This window comes from Ovis aries, chromosome 2 (assembly GCF_016772045.2).
Source record: "Ovis aries strain OAR_USU_Benz2616 breed Rambouillet chromosome 2, ARS-UI_Ramb_v3.0, whole genome shotgun sequence".
Classification (NCBI taxonomy): domain Eukaryota; kingdom Metazoa; phylum Chordata; class Mammalia; order Artiodactyla; family Bovidae; genus Ovis; species Ovis aries.
This window is the reverse complement of record NC_056055.1, coordinates 117,192,304-117,210,109: the sequence shown is the minus strand read 5'-3', so window position 1 is coordinate 117,210,109 and position 17,806 is coordinate 117,192,304. Positions and strand designations below refer to the sequence as shown.

At 61.5% G+C, this 17,806-nt stretch overlaps 1 protein-coding gene across 1 annotated transcript in view; it reads right to left on the bottom strand.

Moving 5' to 3' along the window:
* The window catches only part of HS6ST1 (heparan sulfate 6-O-sulfotransferase 1), a 39,706-nt gene extending 24,629 nt beyond the window's left edge, over positions 1–15,077 (bottom strand). Inside the window, exon 1 of the mRNA XM_027964665.3 lies at positions 14,244–15,077. Coding sequence (XP_027820466.1) covers positions 14,244–14,770 — 527 coding nt within the window. The 5' untranslated portion in view covers positions 14,771–15,077. The remainder of the gene's footprint in view (positions 1–14,243) is intronic.
* Between the last annotated feature and the right edge of the window lie 2,729 nt (positions 15,078–17,806).

The window sequence follows — 17,806 nt, the reverse complement described above, 5'->3', positions numbered from 1 at the left end:
TCTCAAAGTGCCAACCACTTGGAAGGAAAGAGGAATTCTTGTTCCAGGGTGTTTCTGAGTCACCACTGGCCCTGCAGCACAAGCTGCGGCCAGGCGCGTGTGCGGCTGTGTGACTACCTGAGTGTTCGGGCGCCCTGCACAGCCTGTGGTCAGTCCTGGGAGGCTCCCAGCCCCTTACCCTGCCCTCTCCCTGGGGAGGGGCGCGTGTCCTTGAGGAATTCCGGCCCCAGCCCGAGGTCGCTGCTCCATGAGTTGGAGCAGACATCACAAAAAGGGCTTCTGAACTAGAGCAGGGCATGCCATGCTCCCCACAGCTGCGCCTGTCGGGGCTTACCCTGGAAGTGTGTAGGGCAGGCATGGGGCTGGGAGCTGGGTGCAGACCCAGAAGGATCAGCCCAGGAGCTGCCGGGTGTGTGCACAGGATGTAGGGGGAGGTGCTGGCTCTGACCTCAGGAACACCAGTGTGCAGGCCCAAGGCTGTGGCCCTGCCAACGAGAGCCTGGCCCCCTAGCGTCCTGCAGCACCTGTGGGAACTTTGGTGCTGAGTGCCCTCGGGATTCAGCTCCCTGCGTCTCCCCAGCCAGACCCACCGAGGTCCCAGCTGGGCCTGAGGGTGGAGGCGGGGCAGAGTGCCAGCCCGTCCATGTGCCCACCATCCTCTCCCTGGGTAAAGTCGATTCCCAGTCAGTCAGAAAAGACTCTCGCCTGGCCCCTTGCAGCACGCAGTGTGGCCAGAGTGCTGAGGCCTCCCCAGAGAGGCAGCGTGAGAAGGAGGCCCTGTCCGGGCGCCACGACTCCCAGGCAATTCCTGAGCTATGATATGTATTGCTGTTTTAGGGAGAAAAATGGAAAGCAAATATTAAAAAAACTAGTTTTCAGGCCCAACACAAAATTATCCACAACCCTGAGCTTCCCTTTTGCTGTATGTGGGACAGAGTGGACTGGCTCCAGGCACCCTCAGATGCCACCAGGACGCCGGCTGCCTCCCTGTGATGGCCTCTTTCTTGCTCGCTGCTACCTGGGCAGGCCCGGCAGGCCATCTGAGCACGGCCCCTGCTGAGTGACAGCTGCTAAGGGGCTGCAGCCATGGGCATGGATGGGAAAGACGGGATCACACCTATCTGGACACTGGGTCTGAGCCTGGGGGCCCTCGGCAGCTCCCTGACTGTTCCGTGCCTCCACTTCCCCACTGGTAACAGGAGAACTGCAGAGGCATCTCACGGTCTACCTGGGGCAGTGCCCGTGGGTCCCTGCAGGCCAGGGCCAAGTGCCCAGAGTCCAGCAGAGCCACTGGGGGTGCAGGGTGTGCGTGTGCAGGGACCCTGACTGGGTGTCACTTGGAGAAAACCAGAGTGCGGGCTGGCAGTCACCACCTGAGGGGCCAAGGCCCTTGTGCTGCCCGGGAACTCGAGGGGGGCTGCGAGCACTATCCGACGGTGGTGCTGGATGCCGTGAAGCCTGGGGCCTCCTACTTCTGGATGCCCGTCAGACACAGCTGGGGGCCAGGATTCCACACCGGCACCCTTCTGGAGACTGCATGGAGTGAGCGTTCAGTCAAAACTTCCTAAACGAATTTAAGGACTCAAAGAGGTCCATGCACAGAGCCCCAGGTGGTCGAGGCGACAGCCGGGGGCCCGCAAATCTCAGACTCCTGTGCCAGCTGACTCTGGGGTCAGGGGTCAGAGCTGGGGTGGACGGGGCGGGGGGAGCGACCGAGTGCCACACGCAGCGCAGGCTGTCCCCTGGGCTCTGTGCTAACACCGACCCTCTGAAGGGCAGTTCCTCTGCAAACGCTCTGCAGGAGGCCCACCCCTGCCTGCCGCCCCCTCTGGCCCACGGTGGGGGCTGGGCTGTCAGCCCCCCTCCCCGCCCAGCAGCTCTGCGACTGCCCCTCCATGCCTGGCACCACCTCAGGCTGCCTCTGGCCAAAGACAGCAGGGCTCTGGCGGGGGGAGGGTGACAGAGGCTGGCACACCGCCTTGGCCCTGCCATGTGGGGTGCAGCCCGTGCCCTGTGGCAAGTCCTGTCTGATGCCCACTGGGCCCCCTTTTGATCCAGTGATTGGGGGTCCACTTCGGCTCTGGGGCAGCCCTCCCACCCCCCACCATCCCGTTGCCTGTCTCTGACCCACTTGTCTGAAATGTGACCGCATTTGACTTGATAAAAACAGTATTCTCCGCTGGGCACTCTGCCAGCCAGGCTTCCAGGAAAGCAAAGGACAGACCTCTCCTTACAGGCCTGGGCTTCCTGAGGGATGGTCTGAAAGCAGGAGGCCTTGAATTTCTGCAGGGTTCAGACCGCGGGCCAATGAGCAGCCTTCTGTCTGGGCTTGTCTGAGTGGAACACGCTGCCTGGACCTGCCTCGCTGCCGACCTGCTTGCTAATGGGGGGTGGAACCTGTGCCCAACCTGTGGTCTCTCCTTTGGGACAAAGGCTGGGGGGCTATAGCAACTGGGGGAAGAGGACTCAGAGTGGCAAGGCTGGGAGGCTGCATAGGCGAGGCTGCGGTGCCCAGGCAGGCGGGAACTGTGCGCCCACGCTGTGTACTTGCCTGGCAGGGCCCCTCCTCACAGGTGACATCAGAAACCTCCAAACCCCTGGAGCCCATGTGTTCTGCTTGCCCTGGTTCCACCTGCCTGCAACCTTTGGGGAGCAACACATCAGACTTCACGGCTCAGCTGCTTCCAGAGGGTGGCTACTCGCCCGGCTGGGCCAGAGGAGGGGGCTCAAAAGTCACCAGAGGACTCCCCCAGGATCCTGTAGCATCTTGGGCTGCTGAGAAAGCCCACCCTCAAAGCAGCCACGTCTCCCTCCATGACAGGCAGGCAATGTGGTGAGTTTGAGCCCTATAGGCCTGGGTGATGCCTGGCTCTCCCCTCTCGGGGGACCCTCCCCTCTCCCTGCCACTGGGGAGAGGTTAAGAGGAAACCCTGGGGCCACAGGCCAAGCATGAGTCCCAGCCCTGTGATGTGTGACCGTGGGCGATGAGTCATTTAGGCTCTTGGTGCCTTGGTTTCCTCATCTGCAAGGGGAGGGCCCTAACGGTGAGGCGGGAGGGAGGCAGGCCTGGCGCCCAGGCTGCCTGTCATCACAGCCACTCTCTGTCCCCGGACTGTGCCCTCTGGGCGAGGACACCTGCTCCGCCTGCTCCCAGCACGAGCACAGCACCCTGAATAAGCGGGGCACACAGGGAACTGGGCTTTCCCCAGCCCCTGCCTCCCCGACCATGGTCGGGCTGGAGGACTTCCTCCCGCTGAGTAGGATCCCCGAGGATCCTACTTCACCAAGGGCTTGGAGGAAACTCTCACTGCTTTGAGACAGTGAGCCAGCCGACCCCACCTCCTGCAGCAGTGATGCAAACACAAAGCCTCCATGTGCACAGGCCCTCGTTTTCCAAGGACACCAACGCTCCAGGGAGGTAAATATTTACATGTGAGCCTTTCAAGCGCATAACTCCGAGGGGAGATGCTCGCCCACTGCCCACGGGCCGCAAATGCCTGCTGTGCTTGTTCGCGGGGCCTAAGAGCTCTGTGGTGGCTGGAGCTAACTCTTAGATGAACGGTGTGGGAGGTGGTCCAGGCGGTGGCCAAGTTGGGGGTTGCATGCCAAGGCTGCCCTGCCCCAGGTGCCTTTACAGGAGGATGTGGGAAGCTCTGTCATAGAGGTTCATGCTGGGGTTAGGTCCTGGGGTGTGGCTGCTGCAGATGGGGGACCCAGCTGGAGGTATCGCAGGCTGGGGGGTGCTGGAGTAAGGCCTCTGGGAAAGCCCTGCCCAGTTCCATCAGGAGGGGCGGGAGGTGCCACAGCCTCAGAGCACTGGGCTCCAGCTCTGGTTCTGGCGGCAGGATCCTTCTTCTAGCCAGTTCTCACCGGGCCCTCACAAAGCAGAGCTGATGGGTGTGAGATACGGCAGGAAGACCGCCTGTTTGGCTTTCTGGGCTTGTACAGCTGCTGCTCTGGGTGCTGCTGAGGACAGACTCAGATGAGGGTCTGGGGCCTCCCTGCTGCAGAGGGGACGGCTGGTCAGCCGGGCACCTGTCTGCCCACTCACCCTTCCAGGCCTCTGGCTGGCTCCCCGCCACAAAGGGGTCCTGGAGGAGTTCCGAGGTCGGCAGGAACATGCTCCTCCCTCCCCGGCAGGGGAACTTGGGGCCGTCGGCACGAGGACAAGGACACGTCTGGTCCATTGGGCCCCTCCGGGTCCAGGCACCAGTAAACCAACGGCCAGGCCCACAGGCTGGTCAGGAGGAGAGCCCCGGCAAGCAGAGCACACACAGGACTTCGTACCAGGACACACAAAGGGGACGAGCCACCTCCTGGGGAGATACAGCCCAGAGACGTGAGTAGGTGAGCGGCTGGAGGGAACCTCTGCGGCCAGGAACCACACAAGGGGATGCCCATCTCGCCTGTCACGGGAGAAGAAGTGTGTGCTGAGAACACAGTGGACCATCTCACCGGTTTGGCAACTCCTCACAAGCCAAATGGTGCGGGCCTCTGGCACGGCTGGGGTAGGGAGTGGGGTGGTGTGTCCGCGGAGCCCGTCTGGGGAGCGCTGGCCACGTCCAGCAGCGCCAAGGATGGGCCGCCTTCCCTTGCCTCACTCCTGGGGACACGGAGGGTGGGCAAGTCTGGTCACTGTCACCTGGCCTGCGAAACGCGGCCCCCATCTCCTCTTGGAGCAAAGCACAAGGAAGAGGATGTGTCTAGACAAAGCCGGGAGTCGACGCACCACACACGCCGTCATGGGGCCGCACAGACAAGCCGCCCCAGCAAGGCTGCGCGAAGGGAGGAGGGGCAGGCCGAGCACAGCCTGACACAGGCTCCAGGGTGTGTAACAGCCCGCGGTGCCGAGCGCTCGCCACAGGGCCGTGTCCACACTGAGTGAACGTGTGGGAGGGGCGCAGGTACGACACGGGACGCCGGCCGCAGAGCGGCGGAAGGCAGCGTCGGGGCACAGCACTGCACGCGGCGGTCGCCAGGGGAATGCACAAGCCCGCCGCTCCGCTCCTGTCAACGACCGCGCCCAGAGCAGACGGGGGCCAGGGAGGGGGACGGACCACCGAACCCCTGGGCTCCTGCGGGCCAACGGGGAGAGGAGCAAGACCTGGGGGCCCAGCTGGCCTTTCTGCCTCTGCCTGCACTCTCCACTGAGCTCTTCCTGGCTGGGTCTCTAGGGGTTTCAGGGGGGCAGGCAGGAAAGTTGCTGCCAACACAGACCAGACACCAGGCCTAACCTGCACTGTCCCCACAGGCCATCATTACAGACAGGTGGGGGCTCTGTGGCGATCCAGGGAACGAACAAACCTTTTTGTTAAGCGGGCACAGGCAGGGAGGTGCCCAGTGCCACAGCCTGGGTAGGCAGGAGACCCCTATGGCAGAAGCAGAGCACGCCTAGGTCATCCTGTTAGAAGGCCACTGATGCCTGTGGACAGCCCAGACAACTGCCCAGACTTTAGCAGCTGGCCCCTAAGCTGTCCCCGATGGGGACAGGAGCCAAGTTCTCAGCCGCTTCTGAAGGGCTCTTTCCTGTCCCCAGAGAGAAGGGATATGCTATAGCCTCTTGTAAAATATAACAGAGCCCCCAGCAATAGGCACAGTTCCAAGTCCTTACCTAAGAGGCAGGCACTGTCGGCAGACCCATGTTACAGATGGGAAAATCAAGGCACAGAAGTCAGAGTTGGCAGGTGACAGAACTGGGAATTCAACCTAGCTGCTGTGGCTCCAAGCCTGGGCCCCCAGCCTGGCTCTGCCGCCACCCCTGGTATGGAGCTGGAGTTCCCTGGTGGAGGCAGGGCCTGGCCTCCGGCTGCTCCCGCTCCCCCACTGGTGGGCAGCTCAGGGATGACCTGTGTCCTTCCTTGTCCTGGAGGGCAGAGATAAGCTGATGGAGTTGACAGCCTGCTGGGGAACAGCACACTCCACTGAGTCCTCCACTAGGCGGGTCCACTAGGCGGGTCAAGAAAATGATGCTCAGAGCCGCATGAGGATCCAGGTGGGGAGTGGGGCCAGACCTGGAGCCCAGACTGGTCTGACTCAGGTCGTGTCCACCTGGCGCGCTGGGGCCAGCACAGACTTCTGTGGAGAGGCATGGCTTGCAGAGAGGCCCGGGGCCCAGCTCCTGCCTGTGACCAACAGGCAATGTGCATCTCCCACACCACTGACCCGCTTCAACTCTACACCTTTATAAACCGGTAACTCCAGAGTTTTTATTTTTTTAGTTACAATTAACACATTTCCAGACAATTACTGATTTGCTGTGATCCCCCGCCCCAGGCCCCTTGGGGCCTTTTAAAGTTCTCCACTTAAAAGAGGCTTCTGCGCTGCTCACAGGGGACTCTCACAGACAGCCGGATGCTCCCACAGGGCCCCAGGCCCACCCTCCTTCCACATTCGTGCAGCGGGAAGCCTCTGACAGCCCCCTGCACAACTGAGGGCCTGGACCTTGCTCCCGGGCACTGAGGCTTGCATGCATCCCTGGGCTGAAGAATTCTGTGGGGTTACCAGTGGCTGTGGCTTCAACAGGACACACACAGTCTAGGGCTGGAGGGCCCAGGGGCCATGGGCGACAGGCTACTGGTTTCTCTACAGACTCAAATGATAAGCTTCCCATCCCTATTTTAGAGATGGGGAAACTGAGCCTCAGACAGTTGTTTCTCTGTGCCCACAAGACCCACCAGCTCCAGGCACAAGGTTAGAGAGGATCCAGGGGATCCTCTCTCCTCCTCTGGGTCCCAGTCTGGGCTGCTGGGGCCCAGAGCTATGGGCTGGGCTTCCTGAAAGGAACCCGAGGGCTGAGTCCCCACATACCTCAGGCCCTGGAGCCTGAGCCTCGGGGCACACAGAGAGGGCGGCCTTGCAGAACTCGGGGTGTGTCAGTCCCTGCAGGCAGCCCTGGTGAGCCAAGGTTCCGGACCCTGGGTAGCTGGCTGAGTGACTGAACAGGCCAACAGCCGGGGTGGGGACAGGGCCTCCAAATGGTCCAGCTGTCCCGGGGAAGCCTTGAGAGAGATGCACATGGGCAGTGCTACAGGAAAGGCCGCTGGCCAGCTGGGGAGCTGCATGGCCTTAGCAAGGCTCCCAGCACCCAGAGCCAGCTGGGAGCCTGGCTGAGGGCTGTTGATGGTGGTGGGAGCACAGGGCTGCTCGGGATAGTTTCTGCGTCCCCATCAAGGAAAACAGGCCCCGGGTCGATACGGAGGCTGGGACAGGGTGTCTGTGGTCCTCAGGGGCTGAATGCCTCCTTCCTGGGCCCACCTGCTGACCCTGAGATTCTCCCATGATACCCACCTGGGTGGGTGGGGAGGGGCAGTCCGGGAGCAGCGGTGGGGGTATGTTCACACAACACTTTTCCAAAATAACAGGCCCTGTAAGCTGGGGACTTGGGACAGTGCCACACCAGGAAGGGGACACTTCACCAGGGAGGGACAGAGTTCAGGCCGCATATCCCGTAGCCAGACGTGACAGGGCCCTTCTCCACGCACACCGCCTCCCTGTCCCCAGTGCCCTCTTTCCTTACCACCTGCTTCTGGGACTGCTTCTGTGGGTCTCAGACAATGCAAGTAACCTTGGTTCTAGAGCACTGCTTTGGTCTGTTCTCCTAGTGGCCCTTCTGCAAAGCCCCGTGCAGAGGTGCCTCCTCTCAACCCCTCAGACACTGCAGGTCACACCTCCTGTTGTCACGACTCACATTCCTATTTTTGTGATCAGGAGTAATTTTTTCTGTTATGCAGAAAAAAAGGTCCAAATACCAACAACCCCACCCCACCCAAACCAAAAAAATAAGAGAAATCAAACTGACAGCAAAAATGTAACAGCAAGAGAAAGAGTGAACTGAACTCTGGAACACTCAGGACTAAGAGTCTTGAGAGACGGAAACCCTGCAAACGTGCCTTCTGCCTGTGAGCGCAGGCCAGTGAGGCCAAAGGACAGGCCCCCAAAGAGGAGAGTGGGTGGCCGCGAGATGGATCTCGCTGTAAACCCCCGCCAGGGAGACCGCTGTCTGGAGGGCCCACAGCCCCTTCCCGTCCTGTCTGCCCCACAGGCCCGCTCAATGAGGTCCTGGCCTGAATGCCACAGCCCTTCCAGCAGGCCCTTCCTGCGGCTGCAGGCCCAGGACCGTGCGGGGAGGACCTGGTCCCCAGGACAGGTGGTGGGGCACTGGCTTCACTGGGCTGCGAGCCCCTGTGCTGCGCCTGGTCTTAGCTGCCTGCCAGAGACAGGAGCATGTGGCCTGATTCCCTCCTTGCTGCTACACAAGTCAAGGCTGCCAGACGTCCTCCGATAAACGGACAGCCCAGATCTGCACTGTAAACTGCCTGTGTCCGCCCAGGGTTTGGGGAGCCCACACCTTCTGCCTGGGTGGGATGCCCGACAGCGGGCAGTGATTCTCACCGCAGTCAGCCTTTCCGGGTCGGGGCACCACGGTGGGGGGCGGTGCGCAGGGCACACAGGCCTCAGAACAGACAGACATTGGGACGCCAGCTCCCTAACTCTTCTGGGTCTCGACTTCCTTGCGAGGGAATATAGGGGCAACCATTATGCACTTGCTTTGTGGGAGTGGGGGAGCTAAACAAGATGACCCCCCCGCCCCGTTCCAAATACCCACTGAGCACTCAGGGGACAAGAGCCAACGTCTCGTCTATACCCATCCATCTGCTGACCCTGGCTTCCCAGACTTGGGCCCTTACGGCCCATCACCCGCCCCTTCAGCCCTGCGTGGCAGACAGCTGCACCCTTGCTCTGGGCAGGGGTGAAATGCAGACATCTGTGACCACACAGACTGGCATTTGGGGTGTCCACACCCTCCACCTCCACAGTGCTGCACCGCCCTCAAGGGCGCACTTGTCAGGCAGGACTTCCCAATAAGAACTAGGCACAGTTCAGCCATTTAAGGGAGTCAGCTCTTTAAACCCAGAACGCATTTAATATCAACGAGACGGGCACTCAGACACCATTCCTGGCTGCAAGATATAGCCTTTCTGAGAAGCGATGTAACATATACGTTGAGAGCATTTAAACATTCACACCGTTCACCTCAGAAATTCCACTCCTAGGAAATTCCAAAGGAAATCAGGGCCATGCGAGATATTTTATTTTATGGACAGGGGTGTCCACTGCAGCATTACTTAGGGAGCCAGAGATGGGAAATCTGCGCACTCAGCACCAGAGAGCCAACAGTGCACCCAGAGGCGAGTCACCGGCAGCCGATAAGCCACTAAGATTGTAACGGCACGGGATATTGTCTACAGACAGTTCACACTACGGTTCTAATTATAATGAAAACAATAGGTATGCATAGAGAATGGGCTTCCCAGGTGGCTCAGTGGTAAAGAATCAGCCTGATAAGCAGGAGACCGCAGCTATAATCCCTGGGTTGGAAAGATCCCCTGGAGAAGTGAATGGCAACTCACTCCAGTGTTCTTGCCTGGAATATTACACGGGCAGAGGAGCCCGGCAGGCTGTAGTCCATGGGGTCGCAGAGTCGGACAGGACAGCACACGCACATGCATAGACAATAGTCATTTTCCTTTTTTCACTTTCCTCCTGATTGTCTACCATAATCATTACTGTATAAAAAGAACAAAAAAATGAGAGAATGTGGGATTTCCCAGGCAAGAACACTGGAGTGGGTTGCCATTTCCTTATCCAGGGGATCTTCCTGACACAGGGATCGAACCCTGGTCTCCTGCATTGCAGGCAGACTCTTTACTGTCTGAGCCCCCAGGGAAGCTAAGGATGATGAGACCAGGCCCCAACCGACAGCCCGCCACTCTCCAAGGGCGACAGCAAACTTCTCAGTCCTGCCGCCGAGAAAGAGACCCTGACTCCACAAAGACCAGGGGCTTCACCAGTGCCTGGGCCCCAGGACTGTGCCCACTGGGAAGGTTCTCTGAGCTGGGGGGGCAAATAAGCCCCCCGCCCTGTGTCCAGCCCACTCTGCACTGCTCAGGGGAAGCAGCTGGGAGAACAGAAAACCCTAGTCCCACACGCTCTACGGTGCTTCAGTGACAATAGAGTTGTCGAGCCCGATGGCTTCGCAGGCCGGGCACTACTTAAAATGATTGCCAGAAAGTCATCTAAAAGTTTGTCTTACACATTTGCTTAAAAAGAAGAGGTTTCTTTTCCCGAGGAAAATCTAGCTCTGAATGTCTTGACCTTAGATTCCTTTTGTGTCAACCCCAGACCTCTCTGGGAGACTCCCCCGGGGGCCAGTCCCTGCCGCATGCTCCGGTGCCTTCTGCTCCCCTGCAGGCAAACGCAGACGTCGTCTTTTGACCTCACTAAGGCTATGTGAGGCAAGCTGCAAACTGTCGGGTGCCACGGCAATGCTCCAAGCTAGCCTGTGTGGGGCCATCGAGGTTCCCCGGGAACCGCAGTGCACTCGAGGCTGACTCCTCGAACCTGACTCGCCAGAGGACACTTCGGGGAGGGGCAGGCTGAGTGCAGCCCCCGGAGGGCCTGCAGGACCAGGCGGTGAACTTTCTTCTTGTCAGATTGGGCAGCACCGATCTGGCCTCTGGCCGGTGCTCAAATGCCATGGACATGCCAGGATGGCAGATGGAGAGCGGCCCAGGGCACCTCAGGAAACAACGGCGCAGCCAGGGAAGGCTTCTTGGAGGAAGGGGCAGCAGAACAGAGGCTGGGGGGAGGCAGAGCCACAGGACAGTGGCAGGGAGGGGGGTGTGCTGGGCAGAGGGCCGCACAGAGCCAGCTGCCAGCACCAGCAGGTCTCTGAACCCAGAGAGGCCTCTGGGACGGTGGAGGCAGTGTGAGTGGCCAGAACGAGGCTGCAGCAGTGACACGGAGATGCCTCCTTCCTGCCCGGAAGCACAGCTTCTGCCGGGGAGGGTGGTGGGAGCTCAACCAGGGACTTCCGGGGCGGGGGGGGCGGTCCCTACTGCAGAGACCCCATGAAGGTGGCCCAGAAGCCACACTCGGGTCCCCAGGGCCCTCTGGCTCCAAATGAAACCTGCCCAACTTTAGGGACACGTCCAGGGCAACTCAGGTGAGATCCTGACCACGGCTCCTCTTCCATCTCCTCTGGGGTCACTCTGGCCCTTAGGAGCGCCCTCCTGACCCTACAAGGTGACAGGGGAGCAAGGGGTGCCGAGACGCTCTAACCAGCGTGGGCCTCGGCAGCGCTTCGCCACCAGCCTGCTGCCATAGACAGCCACACCTCTGAGGCCAGCCCTCCCTGGGGGCCTCACAAACATTCCTGGCAGGCGCCAGCAGGTGTGGCAGTTCCCACCGCGGACACAAGACCAAAGAGGGAGCTGCCAATGCTTGTTCCCACACCTGTGCCTCTCTGCCAAGTCAGGAAGCACTCACAGATGCTGGAAGTGCCACACCATATTCCAGCAAAGCGCTGGAAACCCATCCATCTCCATTTGTCACCTCGACGCATGCCCAGCTCAGAGGCACCCAGGCTGATGACGTGCGGCAATGAGGCACGGGAGCCGTGAAAACCCTCACTTCCCTGCACCACAAGCCCCAAACACCGCAGACACTGGCACCAGGAACTGGGAGAGGCCGGGGGAGAGCTCCTAGAAGCACACCTCACAGCAATGAGACATCTGGCCACCCTCCACCCCGCCCCTGACCCCTCCGCCCTCGGCCCGGTGCACAGTGCTTGGCTCTCGGGGCTAGAGAGGAGGGAAGAAGGGCGCTTGCCCAGGGCCAGACCCCAAAGTGCCCTGTCACTCCTCAGTTCACCAGTCAGGTGGTCATTCCAAGCACAGGGTGACATCTGAGACTCCTGAAACCAGGCACCGCTCAACACCAGGCACTCCTTGGAGGTTGGGCACTGCCCCTGCCCTTCTGGGTGCTGGGTCCCTGGGCAGATGAGGGAGCTGCACCCTGACCCCCGAGCTCTCTGGCCCAGCCCCAGACTCGGGGAACACAGAGGCTTGTAAACACACAAAGCAGAGATTTCCCTGGCTTCTCCAGGAAGCTTGTTAAGAAAGCCATCTACCTAGCACCTGGACCGGAACTGAAGGGAGTGGTGGGAGAGAGTGACAAAGATTGCCGGCAAGGCTCCGTCACCTGCCTGGAGGCACAGCCCACTCCCAGAGCAGACAGCAGAGGGCGGGCCGCGCCAGGACCCTGGAAACCCCTCCTCCAAGGCCAGCCGGAAGCTGCTGAGCTCAGCAACTTCCCAGTGTGGCAGGCAGCAGGCCAACCGCGCACGGAGTCTTCCATTCCTGCTCCTCGAGTCCACCTGGAGGAGGGGGCGCCAGGCATCCCTCCCTCCTGCAGCACCTGGAGACTCTAGCTGGCTGCCCCACTCCCCCCACTCCTGTCTGTGGGGTGGCTCGGCCTGTTGCTCTGGTGGACAGGCTCTGGAGAAGAGAGACCAGGGGCCTTTCACCCTGATGAGCCAAAGGGAAAATCAGCCTCAGAAGATGGGGCTGTAGGAAAGCGTCCTGGTGGCCAACTAGGGCCGAGGGATATGTCTGCTGGGCAAGCTCGACTCAAGCCTCTCGACAGTGCCCAGAGGGAGGCCGGCACACTCTCCCCTCCAGGGCTCTCTCTAGCTAATTCCCTCTGGCAGATGGGACTCTTCTGACTCCCACTCCTGACTGCTACAGGCAGAGAGGTGCCTCTGTGTGTGTGTTAATCGCTCAGTCATGTCCGACTCCTTGGGACCTCATGGAATACAGCCTACCAGGCTCTTCTGTCCATGGAACTGTCCAGGCAAGAATACTGGAGTGAGTAGCCATTCCCTTCTCCAGGGTGAGAGGTGCCTACCCAGGCCTATTTGGGCTGCTCAGTGTCCAGTTCTGGGGGCCTACGGTTCTGGCGAACAGGATGGATGGGCAGGTAGCTGCAAGCCCCTGTGCTCAGCTCAATCTAGCACAGAGGGGCTGGACCCTGGGTAGCAGCGGGGGGCAAGGAGGTGGTACAAGGCCGGGAAAGCGCACCTGTACACATCAGACCAAGTGCTGGGCAGCCATCAGTGCTTTCAAGACCCCAGACAGGCTGACCGGTAATTCACGTAGCCTTACATGACCCAGCAGGACACTTCTCAAGCTGAGAGCTGCTGCTGGTGTGGGGACAGCCAAGGGAAAGCGGCAAGATCCCTTCTCTTCCCCTCAACTCTGACAGCCTAGGAAACACTACAGGAGAGGGACTGAGTCGGGCAGGGAATCCAGAGCTGGCCAGATACCAGACCTTCATCTTCCAAACACACCCAAGACCTTGCACTTTCGACCCAGGAGTGCTAACAAACAGCTACCCAGGTCACACAGCGCCCGAAGCCCAGCCCTCGCACGACCGCAATCTTAAGGCAAACATGGGACATAAACAAAAGGCAGGCAAGACGACCTCCCTTCTGGCCCTTCCCGCTCTAAACGTCCTAGGGAGACAGCCCCACAGGGCATGAACACAAACCAGAGAAAAAGAGATCCGACTTTAACCCTTGGAAACCCTGCACCGTGGGGAGGAAGGGTGTTTCCGGCTAAAAAGTCCTTCCCATGAAAGCTGTCCCTGCGACAGGTCAGCCCTGTGTCCCCAATCTCTCAGGGGAGGTGTCTGGGTGCCCAGGTGCCTCCAGCCAGCTCAGCTCCCCTCAGCCTGCCCTTGGCCTGCTTCTGCTCCTCTTTCACAGCGAGTTTGCCCCTAGTCAGGGCCCAGCTCGCAGGGGCGGGGCGGGCAGCACCGCTTCCTCCCCGCCCCCAGCCCCAGGTGACAATCGGGCCTTTGTTCCACCTGCACACCTGGGCTCGGCAGCTCCTCCCCAGCCCTCTCCAGGCAGGCTGGCGGGCCGGGGGTGGGGCGGGTGGCCCGCAGGTGCAGGGGAGAGGCCCCTCACTTCTCTCACTTTCGATTTGGGCGCGACAGCCGCGCGGGGAAGCCCGGTGGGCTACACGCGCACAGAAACCCGCAATCCCGCCCGACGACACAGGCCAGCCTGGACGCAGAGCTGAGGCCTGACAGGTGAGAGCCCGCGGGCAGGGGGCAGTGACCCCGGGAAGCCCAGACGCCGCGCGGCCCGGCGGGTGGTGGGGAAAAGTAAAGAGGTGCCGAGCACGCGGGGAGAGGGGGCATGCGAGCGTGGGGAGCACAGCGGGCCGCGGCAGACGGACTGCGGGCTCGGGAGCCCAGAGGTAAGGAGGCGGTCCAGAGGGCTGCGGCGAGTGGCGGCCCCGGGAGGGCAGGCGTGCAGGGCAGGGAGCGAGGGGCGGGCCCGGGGGAGCGGCCGCGAGCCGGCACCCCGCCGTCCCGGCCCGTCGGTGGACGCTCACCTGGGCGTGCGCAGCGCGGCGGGGTCGCGGCGGTCCAGCACGCCGGGCACGCAGTTCGTGAGCTCGGTCCAGTCGGCGTGCAGCCCGCAGCTCCAGCCCGTGGAGAAACGGGAGAAAAGCCAGGTCTCGCGGCGGTTGGGCCGGTAGCAGGTGCACTTTTTCTGGCCCGGCCGGCAGTCGCAGGGCACCTCCAGGCGCACGTTCTGCACGAGGTGGCGGCCAAAGGTGGTGCCGCCCGTTTTCTGGATGTGCAGGAAGACGATCACGTCGTCGCCCTTCATGTCGAAGTGCAGCGAGCGCTCCAGCTCGCGCACCGGGAAGTAGTACTTCTTCTCGTAGTGCGGGTCGGGCGTGGGGAAGAGATCCAGGTCGTCGGGCGGCGCGCGGCCGCCGGGCGCGCCCAGGCTCAAGCCCGGGCCCGCGTACTGGTAGAGAATGAGCATGAAGCACGCCGAGCCCACCACCACCAGCAAGAACTTGCTGGCGCGCTCAACCATGGTCCTGCCGCCGGCGCGCCGCCGCCGCATGTGTCACCATCGCCAGCGGCCCGGGCGCGGGGCGCGGGGCCTGGAGGGCGGGGGGCGCGGGCGCAGCTGCTCTGCCGCCGCCGCCGCCGCCCGCGCTCCGGCCCGGCCCGGCTACTCGGCGCCCAGGCCGCCCGCAGCGGCGCGCGCCCCGGCCCTTCGCGGCGCCATGGCTGCTCTCCGCCCGGCCCCCGCCCTCCGGCCCGACCCCGCTGGGCTCCGGCTCGGCTCCGGCCCTGCCCCGGCTCGCGCCCCCTGCGGCCCCACGCCGGCCACTCGGCTCCGCTCCGCGCCTCGGCCAGAACGCTCTGCGCCGCCCCGCGCGCCGCCGCGTCTCCGCAGTCCGCCGCCGCCCCGCCCAGGCCCGCCCCCGGCCCGCCCCCGCCGCGCCTCTTGCCGTCGCCGCCCGAGTGGATCCTCGGCCCCGCCCCCAGGGGTCCGGGGCTGCAGGCGGGTCCGAGCCGGCGCTCGGACGCCGGTCTCTGGCCTCAGCGAGGCCCATCCGAGGCGGGTGGCGAGAACCGGGAACTGGCTGATGTCCGCAGAGGCGTGGGGAGCGACTGGAGAAACGTGTAGCGGGGCGCAGATGGCCCTTCTGGGCTGCGTGGGGGGCGGGGGCTCGCGGCGACGGGTTCGGGGGGGGGACTGAGTCCCCCTGCCCGCTTCTCGGGAGGGAACGCCTTGACTTTGCCAGCCGGCCGCTTTGAAGTTCCAAACGCGAGGGGTCGGGGGCTGGATGGACTTGGTGGGATCTGGGGGCGGGGGGGCAGGGCGCGGGTCGCGGAAGGAAAAGGGAAGGTTGGGGGCGGGGAGCCTGGGGTCCACGGCGGCCGTCGACCTTCCTCCTCTATCCCGGCACCCCGGCTTTGGGACCTTGACCCGGAGCCCCTCGCGGAGCGATGCTGAAGTGTGCGCGGAAGACTTCGGGCAGCCTTGTGCAGTCTTTCGCTGTTTAGCCAACGTGCATTTTTTCCTCCTAGTTTAATTATGATCTCAATGAGAAAGTTATAAAAAGTGGAGCCAATATTTAAAGTTGTGAGCGCCCACAAAAACATTTCAACTTCTGGCTTTGGCACATGGGTCAGAGGGTCTGGCTGCTGGGCCTTTCCTGTCCGTGGTGGTGGCCCACCGCCCCCGCGGGCCTCTCTCCTGGTTAGCCCAGCCTGCCCCCACGCCTTCCAGCTTGGGCCCTGAGCCGCACACCCTGCGCTTTCCCCGGAACCACACAGCCTGGTCCTGACTGGGCTCAGACGCTCTGGCGTCTTCATGGAACAGGAAGTGCGCCAGATTGCGAAATGACCTGTTGAGAGTCTCTGCCCTGCCTCGCTGAGGGCGGGCGCTAGTGTTTGGACTCAGGTCCAGTGGTCTCAGAACGATTCCAGCTGTCAGGCCTGGGTTCAAATGTCCGCATACACCTCTGCCAGGGCCTTCCCTGGTTTCTGTGATGTGGGTCCTGAAGAGGCTTTGTGAGGATTTATTGTGTCAATCATATTGCAACGAAACTGTTGAAAATAGTAATATATGAAATCACACCAGAAATCCCTTCTGGAAGCAAACCCAGAGAACTGGAAAACCAACCACTGACACCCCCAAATCCAACTAAGAGGGGAGTGTGCTATTTTCAGAAGGGCTGAAGGCACATCTGCTCTGCTGCAGCACTCTGAATACAATACAGGGTGACCTAGGGCCCACTGGGAGTGTGGTGGGGTGGCCGGTCCCCAGTGTGACCCAGGGCCTCAAAATCCCTGCCCCCTCCGTAGCTACTTTCAAACTATCTGGTCCCGGAGCCCTGTGGGTGGCCTGGTCAGCCTTCTCCAGTGAGGATCCGTTCTTGCCAGGAGTGGAGGCCGGCGCAGCGGTGAACCTGGGGCCGCCTGCCTGTCTCCAGTCTCGTGACCCCGTTTTGGCCTGAAGCCTCAGGAGCCTTCCTGCAGGACCCGGGAGGTGGCAGTCCAGACTTGGAGGGCAGCGCTGACCTGGGTCCGCCCAGCGGTGTCCTTACCCAGACGCCAACACTCTCTCAGGTGGTGAATAGTGATTAAGGCTGCTCTTTATCCAGAACCACTGGGTACCAGTTACTGTAGCTGTGTCGCTTCTGATCCCATCAGCAAGTCTGCAGAGAAGACCTTGACACACATTTTACAGAAAAGAAGGCTGAGGTCCGAGAGGTGAAGATGTTGGCCAAGATCTCATGGGTGGCCGGTGGTCTTTCTTCCTGACCCACGAGAGCAGGGTGTACAAAACCTGAGCAAAAGCCTCCCCCTCAGGCACCCCGCTCCATCAGCCCTGGGTGTCTAGGGCCCCTGTGGAGATCCCAAGTGTCCCTCAGGCCTGGCTGAGCTCCTTTCTTGTGAAGTCAGCAGAGCTGGGATTCTGATCCTGGCCTGTCTGGCCCTTACTCACCCCTACACTCCACTCAGCTCCTGAGATCAGGGGCCAAGGCTGGAGTGGGGCTCAGAGAGAGGTCTGGAAGGACCACTTCTCAGCTCCTCATGGTGATCTCTGCTGCCACATGGGAATATGGTCCAGAATGTTCACAAGCAACCTGGACTGTTACCGAAAGGCCACCAAACCATCTGTGCTTGGCCTGTGGCCTCATCTTGTGACAATCTGATTGTTCCAGTGGAGAAACTGAGGCCCAGAGAGGGTAGAGAGTCCCAGTACAGGGTCCCCAGTGGGTGGTTGTCCTGCCCAGAGCTGCCTGACCCATGGGTTAGCAGCTCCCCCAGGGAAGCTGGAGGCCTCCCTGGCGGCTCAGTGGTAAAGACTCTGCCTGCTAAGCCGGAGACAGGAGTTTGATCCCTGGGTCAGGAAGATCCTCTAGAGAAGGAAATGGCAGCCCACTCCAGTATTCTTGCCTGGGAAATCCCATGGACCAGAGGAGCCTGGTGGGCTACAGTACATGGAGTTACAAAGCGTCAGACATGACTTAGTGATTAAACAACAATAGGGAAGCTGTTTAATCCAGCTTTGTTTCTGCCGGGATGGTCATAGGGAACTCCATATTTAGCTTAGAAGCCCTTTCTTCGTAGAAATTCT